Source organism: Vitis riparia, chromosome 7, assembly GCF_004353265.1.
Source record: "Vitis riparia cultivar Riparia Gloire de Montpellier isolate 1030 chromosome 7, EGFV_Vit.rip_1.0, whole genome shotgun sequence".
Lineage (NCBI taxonomy): Eukaryota > Viridiplantae > Streptophyta > Magnoliopsida > Vitales > Vitaceae > Vitis > Vitis riparia.
In genome coordinates, this window is record NC_048437.1 from 10,924,642 (window position 1) to 10,943,589 (window position 18,948).

The 18,948-nt window shown below is 33.3% G+C and overlaps 1 protein-coding gene across 2 annotated transcripts; it reads left to right on the plus strand.

Annotated features, from left to right (window-relative positions):
* The first annotated feature begins 3,173 nt into the window (after positions 1 to 3,173).
* Positions 3,174 to 18,782, plus strand: LOC117919064 (E3 ubiquitin-protein ligase CHIP). Of its 2 annotated transcripts, XM_034836106.1 has the most exons (8): positions 3,174 to 3,367; positions 3,586 to 3,653; positions 3,732 to 3,795; positions 13,066 to 13,137; positions 17,679 to 17,812; positions 17,889 to 18,042; positions 18,140 to 18,250; positions 18,347 to 18,782. In XM_034836106.1, exons 1-8 carry the CDS (start codon positions 3,266 to 3,268, stop codon positions 18,470 to 18,472), a joined length of 831 nt encoding a protein of 276 aa, XP_034691997.1. In that variant the 5' UTR covers positions 3,174 to 3,265; the 3' UTR covers positions 18,473 to 18,782. The 2 variants fall into 2 exon arrangements, with proteins under 2 accessions (XP_034691997.1, XP_034691998.1); XM_034836107.1 differs by lacking the exon at positions 3,586 to 3,653 and having other exon boundaries at positions 3,206 to 3,367.
* The last annotated feature ends 166 nt before the right edge of the window (positions 18,783 to 18,948 follow it).

The following is an 18,948-nucleotide window of genomic DNA, read 5'->3' on the forward strand; positions in this document are numbered from 1 at the left end:
ATATTTGTGGTGACCAAGAGATTTTACTTCATCGTAGTTGTATATATCTATATGTGCTAACTCTAAAGGTTGTCTTGCTCTTTTCGATTTTTCGATTAAAAATGAATTCTTATGTTGTTTCTTAAATAGACATCTTTTATAGGCATGATTTGGAATGTCAATCATTGGTAATCCTATTACTATATTCTTTTTTAATCTTACTATCATATCATTCTATACTGATAACTTCAACCCATGAAAATTGAAATAAGTAAAATGAAAATGTCAAACCTCATTACTATTTTTCACTATTGCCTTCAAACTTAACAAAATAAATCTTATTCTTTGTCATTTTTATCCTTATAATCAACTTTTTTAATTAATAAAATCATTTGTCTATGAATTCTCTCATGCTTAATAAATTCTAAAAAAGATCTAGGATGAAAAAAAGAGAAACACATCAACCATAGTATCATTAATATGATCTTTGGAATAAATTCTAATATTAGCTTTATCCATGATTGAAACTATGGATTTATTTCCAAAGTTATTTTCTATTCTAATTGAAAAAACAACTTTTTCTTACCTCACATGAAATTGTTATACCTTCAATCTATGTACCAAATATATTTGTAATTTTGTGTTTGATGTTATTACATACACCGATTTTTGAACTACTTCAATTATGCTTTCTACTTTATTTGTTCATCCTGTAGTTTCATTCAACATTTAGACTTATAATGTTCATACTTCTTAAATCTGAAATACTACATATGAGATTCATCTTTAGATTCGAAAGTGTTCCCCTTCATCTAGAAGAATTTTTGTCACCATCTCAATCTTTATTAGTGAAGTTCTAGTATCCTTCTATCTTGATCATAACCATGGGACTATCACTTTGTTCGCTGTCATAACCTCCTATAGATATACTCTACTTTGCAAAACTTGCTCCAAACTATTAGAGTTTATTTTTCAATTCATTTGTCCTTCATGTGGATATAATAAACGCATCAGACACATCACTTTTCCTTCTTCAATTGTTACAATAACATATTCAAAGTTTGCATTTAAAAATAGTATAAATTTCTATATTATTCTTTAATCATTAAGCTTCTCACTATAACTCACATTTGGTTTACAATCATCCGCCCTTGATCAAAATAATTTAAGATTGATTTATAATCATTTATGTGGAAAGACTTGAATTCACTTCTTAATATTATCACTTCATTTCACTATAACCTTTGTATAATTTTTGTAAACAATACCATGTTTTTTTTTTTTTTTTTTCTTCTAAGATTTTTTTCAAATATGAATTCATTTATTACTTGGAATATTGTATAAACTGCTTTATAATATTCTTTCAAGAACCTTTTGATAAATTTTTCTACTCCTTTAACAGTGTCTTAAATCAGATCAATCACTTCGTTTTAGTCATTATTCACTAAATCTCATAAAAATGTTAAGATATAAATAATACACTTATTTGAATTGAGTTATTGTTTACGATGATAATTTCACCAATAAAATTATAATTTTCTTAATATTTTTTCAATTTTCAAATATTACAGATACGATGTCGTGGCCTTGCACATTTCCCCGTCCTTAGAACTCATAATCATGGCTATTGATAATGATGTTTACAAAAATAATATTTTATTTCATTTAGCTCGCCAAGTTTTTTGCAAAGCAAAAGTGTTTGATGTGTTGTAAAAGGCAGTGCTATTAATTAGGGTAATTAATAATAATATTTTATTTCATTTCATTTCATTCACTAAGCTTTTTATAAAAAGCCCTACTGCTTGATGTGTTGTGGGCCATTTCTTGTAGAAAATGTCACAACTTATCGCTTCTTTAGCCTCCACAAAAAATATCACATAAAAATAAATTTATTTTGATCTATTTATGTTTCAACTCCTCTCCAAGCCTTCACACCAGTGATTTTTATATTTAAAAATATTTTTATTAAATATAAAAATATAATTTAAACATTTCCCAAATTTAATGTATAAAAAAACTTTCACATCATCTTTAAAAGAACAAGGGTTTGTTTGTTAATTATTTTCAAAAATAATTATAAAGAAATAGTTTTTGAGAATATTTTTTAAAATCTGTTATATGATTTTTATAGGATAAAATTCTTTTTTAAAATCTAAAATATTTTTAACTTGTTTTTAATATTTTTAAAAATAATTTTTATATATACTATTTTATTTTTAATTATTTTTAAATATTTGTATAATTCCTTATTTTATGTTCTTTAAGAATATAAAATAAAAAATTGTTTTTGAAAACTATTATGTAATGTTTTATAACATATAAATTTGTTTTGAAACATAAAATGTTTTTAACCTATTTCTAATATTTTTAAAAATAATTTTTATATCAAATATTTTATTTTTAATCATTTTATATATTTAAATAATTATTTTTTAAAATAATCATTAAAAAACAATCAAAAGATATTATATGAAAATATTATATTTTTTATTCTTAACAATATAAAATAATTTTTTATTGTAGACATGTTTTTAATTTTTTTTTATTTTTGTAAAAAATAAAAATTTGTTCTCCAAAATGGTTACCAAAAAGCTTTAAAATTTTCTTATTTTTACAAAATTAAGAAATAATAATGACTACTGAAAAAGTGAAAATGTTAGGTGGGAGAATATAAAATATTTTAAAAAATGAATAATAAAAAGTTAAGAACACATCATGATCACTGTGTGGAAACTTAGCACACAAGGTATGTCAACATCCCTAATTTTAAAAAAGTGAAAGAAGACTTGGTCGAACTGATTGGACTTCAGTCAAACAAGATTCAACCAAGGGCATTTATGCAAAAACGAAAAGTACTCGTAATATCATCGACTTTATCTTCCAATCAAACTACTCTATCTGTCCACATCAGCATACATGTCATCCAATAGAACCCATTGTGACCTCCTTAAGTCACCTCCCTGTGATTTATCGTCATTTAAAAAAGGGCATTTAGGGAGACTCAGAAATATGCACTAACATTCACTGACTCACTTCCGCCAATGACACAGCTCGATTGATCTACATCAGCATGGGGTCTTACCAATGACATGGTACCGTGACGTTTGTAAGTCACCTACAGGTGACTGTATTTCTGTTCTAGAAGGTCCGAAGTTTTTAACTCCTACTTTCTTTCTGGTTTCGCCGTCGCCTGGGATTTCCTCGAATTTTCTGACCTATTTTATAGTCTTCCAACATGTAAAAAAGAGCAAAAAAAAAAAAAAAAATCTGAGAAAACGCGAGAAAAATGTCTCCGACGGCAGCCAAACAAGCGGAACAACTCAGGCTAGATGGCAACACTTACTTCAAGAAGGGTCGTTTCGCTGCCGCAATCGATGCTTATACTGAGGTAATATACCTATAAAAAGTCGTTTGGTGGCTGATAATATGGATTTAGAAAAGAAACGAAATGAAACTTAGAGGTTTGGGGTTTTCAATGGCCGTTTTATAAAATAACAAGTTTCACATCTTTTCTTTTCTTTCGATTGTTCCGAGGAACCAAACAGAAAATAGTATGAACTATCATTTTTCAATTGTCACGTTGTTGTATTTTTTTTGGATTTCAAGGCTATTACATTGTGCCCAAATGTTCCTATTTATTGGACGAATCGTGCCCTAGGCCATCGGAAACGCAAGTATGTATGGTTGCTTTGTTTTCTTTTAGTGTTGATTTTTATTTTTTTTTTGGGTTTTAATAATCTGTTTCTCCACAGCAATTGGACGAGAGTGGAGGAGGATTGTAGAAGAGCTATTCAACTCGACAGCAATTCTGTCAAGGTGTGAAATTGAATTTTTAGTATCTTCTACCATTTTCATGGTATGGTTTCCGGGTTTTGATTGTATTGTTGTTAAAAGTCCATTTTTTTCTGATAAATTTGCTTTTTCTTCTTGCTCTTTCTGCTGCTGAATTGGTGTTTTCTCTGTATCTTCTAGTTGTTGAATCTCGAAAATGAGGCAGTTTGTTGGCATAATTTGTGTTGAATACTGCAATTCTGTCTTTAATTTTCAATCTTCTTCCATTTTCTTGAATGTGGCCATTTACTTGCTTAAAAGTTTCTGACTCCATGAATTCATCACTAAAGATCTTCAATCCAAATTCTTGGTGAGCGCTCAATGGCAGCTGCTTCCTGTATCTGTCTTTTTGTCTAGTTCAAGAATTTATGGCTATCATTTTGAGAAATTATTCCGGAAGTTTTGTTTGTGTTATTTATTGGGATTTTCCCAAATTTTTTAAAGTAGTTTTGAATCTTAAGTTTTTATTAGTTTGAGACTAATTTGATTTTAAATTCAATCTGAGTTATTGATGGGTTTCCTATAAGCTCTGTGTTGGTTAAGATATGATAGGTGTCTTAGAATCTTGAGTTATAATTAGTGCTTTGATCTTTTGTGCAGTTCCTTTGCTTAACAGTTTGTAAGTTGAGTGTGTGATTAAATTATATAAATTATTATGATTGAAGTTCTCTTCAAAAAGCATGTTAAAAGAACATTGTTGATGAGTAAATATTTATATTGATCTTTTGGCTGTCAACTTGCAGTAACAGGAAAAACACAATGGTTGTTATCCATTGGTGAATGTGTTATTGTCTTTACTTTTTGTTTTCAAAAGCCTATTATCGAACCATTTTGTGGGAGTCTTTCATCCATGATACTTGTCAAGAAGGAAAGTATCTCTTTTCCCTATTATGATACTCCACATCTATTTATATGATGATTTGGAAAGCTTTGGAGTCTTTATAGCAATGCTGTTGAATTCATGTTGAAGTAAGAAGAAGGGCATGACTAGTTGGCTAGGTTGTTTTCAAGAAATAGCACGGAGCACCAAGCTGAGGATCTGTTTCTTACTAATCTAAGGTCAAATTTCTATCAATTTTCATGAGAGTTTGTTACGTTGTTACTAAACACAAATGAAAAAATTTAAGGTTTTTGAAAAATGGAAGTGACAGCTGTACTATATAAAGTTTGGAAATGAGGATGTGACTTAATTTGTCCTGACATTCTTTTATCGTTATTTCCACTGCTGAATGAAACTCTTTTGCAAAATAGTTTAAGAGAAAAACTAAGAGGGTAACTTAGGGTTTGTTTAGCACGATTGCTTATCATTGTTTCCTCTGATGATTTAAGTTTTTTGCAAAACAGTTTTGTAGAGAAAAGCTAAGAGGCTAATCTAGTTGATGCCAATTTGACACTCTCCTTGTGCATATAATACCCACTTGTGCCACATCCTTTAATGTGACATATTGGATTCATTGTTGAATCACCTAACACACTGCCACATGGCTAGTGATCCAATGCCACTAAATCAAATAGTTCTCCATTCATATGATTTCACATGTTTTGCATAGTCATATGTGCATTCTATGTAATCATTTTCCAATTTACCTCTTTTTTCAAGACTAAAATGACAAAACATTGATGCATTGGGCTGATGTCAGTTAATCTTGGATGCCTACATCATTAGGATGTCTGCTCAAGGTGCATGCAGAAGGAGCTTCAATTTACGCACCTTTGGCATTGGATGAGATTATCTTTGCCAGAAAATTGTTCCTTATGAGGGGTTTCTTGTCATGCATGAGGAGGAAGGTCTCTTCTTTTCAATTTGTAGTAGTAATCCTTGGGGTGGTATGGACTTGAGCCCCCTAGAGTGGAGTTAAAGGTGGCCTTCAAATTTGTATTGTTGGCTGTTCCAATTATTTTTGTACTCAACTTTCTTTTTAGGATGTAGAACTTTGGTTTATCCTGCCTCTATGAGCCTTTGGTTTTGTCCACCCTACATGAACTTGGTGCATCTCGTTAATAGGCTTGGTCCTCCTTTCACCAAATATTTTGGATCGGTTGTGGAATCTTCTTTGGTAGATGGGGCTGGTAGCTAGTTGAAGAGCAATGGACCCCACATACGTTGAACTTTATTTGGATGATGGATTGAAGAGGGAAGGATTCATTGTGTTCAAGCTCTATTGGAGCCAAAAACTTTCTCTAGGTGTGGTGATATTTAACAATAATAAAATATTTAGCAATAAAAAAGTGAAGGAGAATTTTAAACTAATAATAGATACAAAAACTTGTATATCTTTCTATTCCATACGTTTATAATTGTGATTGATGCATTTCTAATTTTATATGAAAAAAGTTAGAAAATAGTTCTGAGTTATAGGAAATTTCAAAAGAACATTATATTTACCAAAAAAAAAAAAAAATCAAAGATTACCTGAATATGATACGAAAAATATTTTTATAAATCATAGTAAAAAAAAAAAAAATTTGAAAATTGGGGGGATGTGAGATTCTTGCTTCAAAGTTGCTAAAGACGAAAAGGACTATAAATATGTGTTTTTGTCCAAGGGTTACACATTTTTCAAACAACTGTAATTGAATAAGTTTATATTCAGACATTTAATAATAACTACTAACTTCTGTTCAATGGTGATGTTCTGTACTATTTGTTACAGGTCCAAGTCACCATAACTAAGGTCTAGGTTAAAGGATTCATTTTTCTATTAGATGGTGGGGTAGGGGGCATGCCCTGTATAAGCAGTCCAGTTGTGTTTGTTTGTAAAAGGCCATGGAGCTAATTTTGAAGGTGATTTTTTGCTTTCATATTCAAAAGTTCTTGAGCCCAGTTGAGGTGCATCTCCTCCCCCCTCCTCCCATGGAGGTGATTGCCACCTTTCTACATTCCTTAGTCCACTTGCCCCTTAAACCTTGATGAATTATTGTTACTATGGCTAACTTTCTCTCCCACTAAGAACCTACAGTCAAAAGGGTTTCTTCTAGTAGTGGGAATATATTTCTCTCTTCCTTTGTGAGACACTCCTTGTAATGCTCATGTTATTATGTGTTTGGCATAGGTAGTCAACATATTGTTGCAGTATTAATATACAACAATTTTAAACATGTTAATGATGAAACTATTTTTAATTTTTTTCTAACAATATTTTGAAACTATTTCTACTATTGTTGCTGTATTACGAGAATGATGGGACACATAATACATATTTCACATTCTATATAAATGTATATTACCACAATCACATAGGCAAACAGTGGGGCACATCTATTGGGCATTTTGGTAGCTAACCCTTATAATTCATAGTACAGTTACCACTTGTCCATGCTTCAACTTGTAGCTATTTTGGTTGATAGATACGGACTCTTATCTTCTTATTTTCTTAAACATTGGCGAGAGTCATTGATTAGGTGGACTTTCCTCTTGGTTTATTATCCATACATCTAGGCTCTATCTTTATGTTTTCTTCCTGAATCTAGCCAATACATTGATTAAGTAGACTTATTTTGTAGTTTATGGAAAGCTAACCCTTATGCTTATGGGATTCAGACAAATGTTCTTTCACATAATCTTGGTTGAAGGGTGTTGCACTTCAATGGTGGCAGGGAGTTGATGATGGACATTTTGCTCAAACAAGGCAAGCTAGAATCTTCTGGTCAATACCATGCAGGTGAAGATGTGGTCTAAGTTTTTGCAGGTAGATTATGTGACAGAATTGCACAAGAATTTCCATTCACTGAAGCAAATAGGTGCATTAGTGGAGGAACAGATCTTGAGGTTAGATAATCTCTCTATTCAGGTTAATTTAAATGAGAGTTACAGGTTCAAGTCCCAATGGGGATAAAAAATTTACCTATTGACAAAAAAAATGTCATCTGGGTTCAACTCAATTCATTAGAGGTGAAATGGGAGTGGCACCTGTAAAGTGCTTGACAACATGCCTTAGGTGTAAGAAAAGAGGATGGTATGAGGTCATTGGGGGACCTATTTCTGATATGTTGATGGTCTTCAAAAGAAACACATTCTATTTGGGCTGTTCAAAATGATTTTTAACAACCAAAGAATAAAAAAAGGGAATGGGATTGTGGTGGGGTGAGGAGTTTCTTGGTGTGCCATGGCTAGGCAAACAAGTAGTAGAATTACTTGGTAAGAGTGGAAATGGAAGGGAAGTAGCAAGATTTCAAGCTTAAAACAGCATGGTTGCATGTGTCATGAATTATTGGGGTATTACTATAATTGTTCGGGGTCAATTGTATGAAAAGACATAGCCCAGTACACCTGAGTCGAGGCTTATTTGTGCTAGTGATATAAGAAAAAATTGAACTTGCAGCCTCTTAAAGGAATAGGTCACCATCACCCCTAAAATAATTAAAAAAAGGGTTTTTTTTTTACTGCTTTTCAATTTGAATAGGAGTAGGGAAAAGAGGAATCATGAAAGCACTTGTTGGTAGGACATTGACGGGATCATCTTATAGGTTTTCATGGTTATCCACTTAAAGTTCAGCGCTATTAGATAGACTTTGAGGAACTAGTTGGTCATGCTTTGTTGCAGGTTTGTCGCCAAAGAGGAGTATCTAGCTATTGAATGTTGCTTGGTGCAACTTTGCCAAATATCCTGCTTATCAAATGCTACCTGCACATTGAGCAGAGATGCAGAGGCGTGTGGAAGACTTGATTGCTAATGTTTTGGTTTGTGGGCACAAGACCTTTTTGTGATTTTCCTGTCTCGCATACAGCTAAAGTTATGGTTTTGTGCATGGACATGTTATAAATAAATCTTAATTAACTACTGGTTCCCTATTCTTCTATTAGATTATATATCTGCCATGATGGTTGGGTCAAAGGTGTGCTTTCTTGTTCAACAAGATTATATTTCTCAGATATTTGCAGCAACTGGATTCTAGAAAATTAAGAGTAGTCAAAGAGTGGCTAGTGCCACAATCACTGGGTGATGTTTGTAGTTTCATTTTGCAGAAGGATTATATGAAATTTGAGTTCTATCATGAGTTCCATCCTAAATTCCTTGGAGGGAGTCAATTTTGAATGGTTAAAATCAGCATAAAACTCTTCGGATAGAAAAAAAAAGAATTTCAGCCCAAAATTTATTTGATTCAGTAAGAGGATAATGATAGAAGCACTATTTTATGCCTTCCCATATGTTGAGAAACTTTTTCTCTTGGATCTGATGCAATGCATGTGAGAATACAAATTGTACTTGGTTTGAAAGAAATGTCCATATCACTCTTCGGTGAGATTTTGAAGTATAGTATATTGAAGTAAGTAAAAATAAGTACAAAGAAGGATGAGAGATCCTCCGAAAAGTACCCAAAAAGAAAGCCAAAGTCCTCCTAGTTCAAGAATCTATACAACTATGAGGTTCCACAAACTATGTCCCATGTGGGAATATACAAAAAATAATCTATCTTTGCTAGCCCACACTCTTGGAACTACACACCAACATCCAATCAAGTTGGATCAAACTAAGGGGAACACCCTTAACAGTTGTGGTGCAAGAAGCCCAAAAGGAGGCTAAGAAATGAATTAAGTCCCAAAGACCCTTTGAAGTTTTTGCCTTGTCCTAAAAAATCCTAGCATTTTTCTCCCGCCACACAACCCACATTAGAGCAAGACAAGAAAACTACCATAACACCTTGTCTCTATTGGTATTTTCCAATCCTTTATATGAAATAACAATGTGATGTGTGAGAAGTTTGCTTATGGTAAATGTTGTTACTTGATGTGTGAATTGGAGTTTTGTTATCTAGTGCCGCCAATTCATCATTAGGAATGCTACTCATTAAATTAAGATTTTCTTATTGAGATCATCAAGTACTTGGGTAATTAAATTTTCAAATGAATCTACATAATAAATGTTGCAATTTAGATTTTTTATTGGTCCCTGAGACATGAAAATCCTTTGTTACTTTATTTCATCCTTTCATAGTTTCCCAATTTTGCGAGCTTTGGAGTTTTGTCCCGCTAGATCATTTATTGCTGTGAGTATGGTCTATCAAAGATCAAGCTCTATAACTAATCCCTAACTTCCTCATCAATAGTCCTAAAACTAGCTCCCTCTAGAGAAGGCTGCCTAGCCCCTAAATCCAAATATATCCTGGAAGATGCCAGAAACTACCATTTTTAATATCCCTCTGGTCATCCATGCTCCCCAATCCCTTAACTCATCAATGTGGTTTCCTCTCTTAGCATTTTAGCCCCATACAAGAGTAGTTTCGTTCTCCCTCTTAAAGCAATAAAACCCTAGGTTTCTGCCTCCAACACATCTCCCTCATCCTTCCTCTTTTTCCATGATCCTCCAAACTCTCCTCCCTTGATAAAGCTTATTCCTTTAACCTAATCTTGTCTAGAACCTTTGCTTTGCAGACAACGACATTGTTAGATACTTCTCTGTTCTGCTTTTTTGATCCCTCATTGCTTTCATTTTGTAGTCTGAAGAGAATATGTGGCTCTTGTATTTACTCTTTACCAAATTCCAAAATCTTCCTCCTTCAGTCACACATCTTAAATCTGGAAAACATTCCTTATCCCCATTCCCCCACAATCATTAGAATCAGAGATGCTCAGAAGTAGGACTTGGTAGGATACTCTGAGAAACATTAACGTTTTCCTCCCAATCTGCTGATGAAAGAAAATGATCAAACATGGACATAGGTTGACCTTCCTGCCCACCAATCCAAGTGGACCCTCTCACTAAAGGAATGCCCATCAAATTGTAAGCCTTAAACAGAATCTGAAAGGTTCCCATGGCTGAAGAGTCCATGTGCAGTTAAATGTTTCATTAGGGTGCTGGACTCACTAAAATACCTTCCAACCATCCTTCTTAACCTCCCATTAGCACCCAAAACCTCCCTAAGAACCTTTGTTTCCCTTGGCTTCCCTTTGCTGGATGATGAGCACCTGTAACCCTGAAATGAACTATCCTCCATATCCTAAACTAGCATGACACTGAGAAATCCCCCATCTGCATTCCTAGGAGTTCCGCCATACTGTTATCCTTCATCACAAGCATACCCTCTGCTGCACCCATAGTATGTAGGGAGACCTGATCCAAGAAACACTCCATCTCAACACTTTTCACCACCTCATTGGATATAACTTATTAGTTTCTTTTAGAAGCTCCATCCTGTGGAAGTGAAACCCACTTTGCTGAATGAGCATGATTAGTTGCTTTGGTAGCCACGAGGCTGTTGTACATTACTTGTAACTCTGTGGTTTATAGCAGTATACATTTTCAAATTTTTTTGCTTGTCATTCTTGTCAGCATCTTCATCAATTACTGCAGAATGCTTCATTTATTTTTGGTTGTAGACACAGTTGTCTTCATTGGTTGGACTGCATAACAATTGGAAACCTGACTAAATGTTTCCTTTTATCTCATAGTTGACAAAACTGCTGTTCTGAATATGGCACATTTGATCATAAAATAATTCATATTTCTAATGTGTCCTATCCACATTCTATCTGATGATACCTGTGCAATACATGACATGTGACAATAGTTAATATGCAAATTTGATTGTTCTTGGTAATCTATTTTTTGATTGATGACTGTGCTTGGTAGTTTCTGAGAAGGATCAGTTTTGAAGTTTTTCTCTAAAAAATTACTTTTTTAAAATGTACTTTTAGGTAAAGTAGCATTTAAAAACAATCCTTTCCTTTCTTTTTCCACTTAACACTAAAAAAAAAAAAACTGTCTTTATAGATCAAATTTAAGAATTTCAGGGCCTTTCACCCTTTTTTCCGGATAACTCTCTTTCTAAAGAAACATGAGTTCAGTTTTTCCCTCCTTTTCCTCTTGATTCATAGGTTAGAGATGCAGGCCTGAAGATGCTTATGAATTCCACGTTTATGGTCATGCATGTTTGTAGTTATACATCTTGATGATTTCATTTTAGTGTATTGGTTGGGTCCTAGCTGAAAATTATGGTGTATTATAGTTAGTAGCAAAAGGGGTGGCAGATGTGTTAGCAATCACAAAACATAGAGCCCTCAATTTATTGCTTTTGTAGGGGGTTCCTCCCTTCCCCTCCTGAAGTTTTGAGTTCATAGTTTTAATTTAACCACTTTTAGTTAGGCATTTCCCTTCAATCACTGGAGCAGGTAGCTTTTCTTACTTTTGATCAGAGGCATGCAATGGGGTGGTGGGGGCGGCGCAGGAGAAGGGGACAGCAGGGGCAATTTCTCACACTTCTTTGTATTTATTTATTTTATGGTAATACAAGGTTTATTTCTGATTAAAAAAATAGTTGTTAGTAGCAGACTAATCGAGACTTACAAGAATGGTTAAAACTTTAGTAAGGTAGTTGTAGAATAGTTGAAGTTATATATATGGTTAAAAATCTCTCTTACCTATCAAATATATATATATATATATATATATATATATATATGGTTAAAAATGTTAAGAATGTTTTCATCTTGATTGGTAATTTTGGGTTAAAAGTAGATTTCACTTGATATAGTTTCCTATGTTGGTTTTCAATGTTTGCTTCAGTATGAAATTAGTTCATCATGCATGTAATTGTCTCTTAAAGCTGTATATCAATTAAAAAAAGAAAAAAAAAAAAAAAAAAAAACGTGGAATTGCCTCTTAGAATTTTTAAGTGCCCATGAAATTGCTTATACATTCATCTTTTTTACAATGCATACCAGTTCTTTCTCAATTTATTTCATGGGAGTGTAGCACCTTATGGTAATGATATGGTACCCTACATAGGTCCAAAAAAGGAAAAAAGAAAAAATCAATAATAACAGAAACTGTCTGGCTATATGAAACGAGTTGGCCATTGTAGTTGCATTGTATGCATGGAATTTAAATATTAAATAGATATTTTTTTGTCTGTTGTGTCGTAATTATCTTGCAAGGTGCTTCTGCTGCTAGAAGGCATAGATTGTTCTATAACAAGATCCTGGGTAATCCTTCCAATGGGTCCTATCCTAAGGTGTTTATTTTTCCAATTATGGTTTGCAGCATGAAGTTTTTGGGTTATTGTGTGTTTTTTGTTTTGTTTGTTTGTTACCCTTCTAAAAGTGTGGTTGCATTTTACTACTACAATGGGCTGGTCAGACAATTTTAATACCGTGGTGTCTGTAGGGTACTTTGCCATGAGTTTAATTGCCTTATTATCATCACAATGTGCTTCAATTTAGTTTCTTATCTAGTATTAGTATTTAATTTCAGTTTTCTTTCACTTCTTGGATTATTATGATCTCACAAATTTGAGTCATATTTTGCCACATGACAGGCCCACTACATGTTAGGACTTGCATTATTACAGAGGGAAGAATATGCTGAAGGAGTGAAGGAACTCGAAAAGGTATGAGATGATCCATGCCCTGAATTGTACTTGAATATTCTTTTTTATCAGTGTTATTTAGTTCTTGAATTTTTTTTCTTGGCAGTTTTAGACAACTCACATGATGAAATTCATTTTTTATTTAAGTACTGGGAGTAATTTGTTGGTAAAATCAATAAAATTTTGGACCTATTCATTTGTTTAACAATGGAATCATCTGAAAATAGCATATCCTTGTCATTTTAGGAAGATAATATATTATTTATGGTAGTGATATTACCTGTAAAAATTTTAAGATCTTGACCATAGTAAAATTGGAAAACCAGGGACAGGGACATGGGGACGTAAAAAAGGAGATCCTATCAACTTGTTCCGACCTAGGATAATAAGCTCATGGCGTGGTCTTACTTCACCGTCAAGCAATGGAAGAAGACTTCCATCTGCTAGTTGCTTTGTGTTTCAATATTCGTTAATAATTGTTTAGTTGTTCTATTATGGCAATAAACTTTTTTGCCCCCTTTTTGCGTAGGCAGAATGGAGAGAAACTTCTGAATCTATGGTTTAAGGGTTGAGTAATACTAAAACTATCTATGGTCAAGAGACACTTAAAAGTGATTTGAGTAATACTAAAACTGTGGAATATTTCTTAAACTAGTCTATGGTCAAGTGATTGCTTTTGATGATTTGGGATCGATCATGCACATTGGAAGCGGAGATTGAGGAGTCATTGCCCATGGAATTAGATGGAAGATCAATTGTTAAGAAGTGTTTTCGTAATGGTGTGGCTGTCAAATACCCTAATTTGAGAGAAAATTTTACATGACTACTGTAAGATCTTCCTTGCTTTAGGAATGTTGCTTAGTTAAAAAAAAAAATAGTAAAGCTAATGGAGATGGTAATGGATGAGTGAGAAAAGGGAAAAACATGGAATAAGAAATGAATGGATCTTGAGGGCTCAAGGTAAGCAACATTTGAGGACAAGATGAGGCTAAATTTGCCCATGATGGTTTGTGTAAAAGAGTCTAACAAGAGAGTCAATGAAGCATGATTTAGTTCAAGTTTGAAGGTGTTTAAAGGATGTTAAGGAGACCAAAGAAGACTTGGGTCTAGATAGTGAGAAAAAACATGATGTCTTTAATTTATTTGAGGGAGCAATGCAATTTCTCATGCAATCTAGCTAAGCTTTAGGGCTTTGTTGTTAGTTTACTACAATTGCTTTAATATTTTTAATTCTTCTCATTTCATCAGGCCATTTGGACTAAACAATTTGGTGCTAATGAGCAACATTAGTCCATGTAAATGAGTCTTTACTCATTGATCTCAAATACGCTAGTGTTGGAACTTCCAAGCACTGTTTTGGTTTTGGGAATAGGTTTGAAGAGGATAACATTATTTTTAATCGGCAATCACATATACCCTAGATCTATATATAGGAGTGCTTGATTTTGTGGACGTTGACTTCGAAGATTTCCTAGGGTGAGTGAATCATTATGGCATGGTGTTATCTAAAGTATCTATAGGATGCACTTTAACAAATGGTATATGTAATGAGGATGGATCTCTAAGATATATATTAAAAATGATAATTAGTATTAGTTGCAATTAAGAAATAATAGTATTAGTTTGAATTAAATTAGAATTAGCATTTATAGGAGTCAAATTAGGAGTAACTAATTAAGTTATTGGAGAATTAGAATTAGAGTTATAATAGGTTATTAAAATCCTAGTAGATTTTGGATTTCTTAGAGAAACCTATAAATAAGGCTAATTAATGTAAGCCAAAGTATTAATTGGTGATTAATAATATTACATTTTTTTGCATGCTTAACAATTTTCAATGGTGAGACTCCTAGAAGGCTTTAGTGTGACTCTAGCGTTTCAATCCATTTTTGTTCTTATCTTCTTTTTCTATATTTTTATTTTATTTTATTTCGCTGCCATAAGCTTTGTCCCTCATTCCTCTCTTCAAACCCTAAAAGATAAATCTTAGCCCACCTATTTGATTATAGGCTACCATCCTGTAGGGTTGTCCTACATCAATATGCCAACATTGTCAACATTGTGGTTATGTCGCTGCCATTGCAAAGCACTCACAGTTTCATGAACTCCTAAATTGTTCATCTTTGCAATAAGTGATGGTTCTATGATTCTCTTTTAGGAGGACATTTGGTTAGGTAATCAACCTCAAAGGATTCTCTATTCCTAGCTCTATCTCGAGCATAGTTTAAAATCGTGGTATCGGTCATTGACTCGGGAGGTCCTGAGGCACATAGGTCTCGGTATCGGGTGATACGCAAAAAATCTAATTTAAGAGCTCAAAATAATTTTAAAAAATTATGAAAATTATTAAAAAGTTAAATACAAATAACTAGAGTAAAAAATTAATAAAATAAACTTCTATTGTATTAAAATTATTCAAATTATAATAAAAGCATACTTTTAGAATGATTTATAATAATATTAAAAATCTCTAAAAATATTTTAATTTAATCACTTGATAATAAATGTTTCTTATTGAAGATGAAAATAATAAAAAGTAATTTTTTTTATAAAAAATTGTTTAAATTAAATATTTTGAATTTTTTTTAAATATTTTTAATTATTAAAAAATTAAAACCATGATTCATCTTTAAAAAAATAAATATAATTTTTTTTATAAAATATATTCATTAATTTTAATTTTTATATAAATATTCATTTCCTATTTATTTGATATAATTCTAATATTCATTATTCATTTTTATCATTATAATTTTCATCAAATTATTTAAAATCCAAATCCCCACCAAATACTCATTATCTACTTAAAAAAAACAAATACATACTATTTAAAATTCAAATCCTCATCTATACCCATAACCCTCAACTGTCAGTCAAACACCCATCACTTTCTCCTCTAAACCCATGAGTCTCAAGCAGTTCCTTCGCAAGCCCGCTTTCTCTCTTCTCCCACTTCTATTAGCCACCTCATCGTTGTTCTTCGTCAACAACAGCGGTGCCGGAGTCCAGCGACTCTGCCTCCTCCTCATGTCGCTCAATTCCATCTCCGGCGGGAACTTGGGGGATCCGAACAAGCAGGCGTGCTTCTTCGACCTTGTCGATGACTCCAAGATGCAGGGTTATAACTCTCTGTAATCTGTATTTTTCATTTTCGTGGGTTTTAATCCTCTCATCTTCTCCACCATTTCTACTCCACTGAGTTTGTTCACAAGCTAACAAAATATCCAACTCGGGTATCGGTTTTGGTACCGGCCATGGTCAAGGCGGATATGACTCGACCGAGTCGTACCGGTATCGACCGAGATTTTGAACCCTGATCTTGAGGGCCTGGGACACTCCTATCTCTCATATCTTTATCAGTCTCAATCTTCTTATTGATTAGACTCTGACCTTCACCAAAGATTGAAGGCCTTTCCATTCTTTGGCTCTCCTTGCATCAGGCTACCTCTCCATTGTTTTTAGATGAGAAGCCTTGGACCTTGGGTCCCGTAAGGTCTCTCTTTTCCTCTCCATTGTTCTTCTATGCCTTTTCTAAGAGTGTTCCTTTTGCCTTTTCTTGGGTAAACTTTACCTGGAAGTCTAAAGTTCAGCTCAGAGTCAGAGCCCTTGCATGGTTAATGAGTTGAAAAATGGTTAATACCAATTCTCTGTCACATATTAAGGGGCCTTCATAGATCTTAATCCCAAGTGCTGTATCCTAGGCACAAATAGCAGTGAAACAGTGGATCATCTTTTCTTTTATTATCCTGTGGCTTTTGCATCATGGAGCGGGAAGATGGGGACTTGTCTTAGGTCCTTCCTATGGTATTTTAAGTAGATTTGTGGATTGTTGGATTGAAATTTTACTTAGGCTCTCAAATTGCTAAATACCCTTGAGATGCAACTCTTCTTTTTAACTAAAAAATCCTTCTAATAATTGCACTAACGTACAATAAATTAGGGTTAATTTCACTTAGACCCCCCGAGCTTTAGTGTAAATCCAACTAACTAATATTGGTTTCAAATTTTGTCAGTTAGCACTTTTATAAATTTATTCTGTCTATAATTTATTTCTTAGATTTTAGGTAGGTAGTAGTATATTTAACAGTTCTCTAAAAAATAAATTTTATTTTTGAAAACATAAATTTTATATATGAAATAATAGGGATGCTAACTAACAAAATTCCAAACCAACAGTGGCTTAGCGGATTTACACTAAATCTCAAGAGGTATGAATGAAATCACCCCAATAAGTTATGAGTGTGTTTGTTTTGACACTGCATAAGTTTTTCATACCTAGGAGGGACCTTCTAGTTTTTCATATACAGAAAGGATGAAAACCAAATCAGAAGAACATGATAGAAATTGTCCTTGATATAATTTTATCCATTTCATTTCATTGCATTAGATTCCAGTAATAGACACAAACTACACAGCTGTTTTCAGGATGATTGATTTTTTTTCCCCTTACGAAGTTTTTACTAGGTTAGAAACATGGTTAGGTTGTTATATATTGGATTTTGTGCTTGTTGATTATAAGCATTATGATTTTTTACAATCTCTTATAAAATCTGCTTGAATAGGCTTTGGATCTTGGGAGAGGTGCAAACCCTAAAGGTTATATGGTAGAGGAGATCTGGCAGGAACTTGCAAAAGCAAAATACATGGAGTGGGAGCACGAATCTACCAAGCGCTCATGGGAACTGCAAACTTTGAAGTATGAGCTCATTTGTAAAATGTATATACGTTTTTCTATTAGCTTCTTCATTATACTTGTATCTGCTTGTGTTCAGGGAAGCCTGTGAGACTGCTCTTAAAGAAAAACATCTATTTGATAGTTCTGAACTGGAAGGCTTCTTAGATGAGATTCCTAGATCCAATTTGGAACAGTTAGAGGCTCTAGACCGAGTGTTCAGAATAGCTGCAGAAGCTGACATGCCAACTGATGTGAGTACTGTAGCTCCTTTAACATTCCCTTGCCCCTTCCTTTTTAAATTAAATGCTACCTTATTTTCTTCTAGAGAAACTGAATGAAGATTTTCAGGTTCCGGACTACCTATGCTGTAAAATTACACTTGATATTTTCCGCGACCCTGTCATTGCTCCAAGTGGGCTTACATATGAGAGAGAAGTGCTTCTTGACCATCTGGAGAAGGTTACATTTGATTTTAACTTTGCATGCTCAAATCTGTAGATTTCCCATAATTTCATTGGCACATTTGTGATAATCTCCAACTTTATGATAATCTAGGTGGGCAAATTTGATCCAATTACCCGAGAGCCACTTAGTCAATCTCAGCTAGTATCCAATCTGGCCATAAAGGAAGCAGTCCAAGCATTTCTAGACGAGCATGGATGGGCTTATAAAACAGATTGAAACTCTGTTGCCTGACAGGGAAATCGACAATTTTTGTGGTAACTAATTATCAATCTCTGATCAAGGCTGAGTATCTCTTTGCTTTGGTGTGTCGATGGTCTTCTCATCATCTCCTTTATATGCAAATTTGTGTCTTGCAAAGCCGGGAGTGTCTTACCTTGCCCCTTGGAATTGTACAGGTAAAGTTGGTATTGCAACAAGTTTATATTGTGCTGCTTGTACAGTTATATATTGTACTGAAAGATTGATATTGTTAACTCTTTCTAATAGTTAATCTAAACCTACCTGCTCTACTGCTTTCTTCGGTTCCCTTTGTTCCATCTTCAAATGCATAACTGCTTGTACAGTTATGCATTTTTTTTAAATATAATTTATTGTTCATGTGGGAGTGATTTTGAAAACTATAAACTGATTTCTATGTTTGCAAGTTTTGATGTTTTTAAAAATTTAGAAAATTACTTGAAATGAGTCTTGGA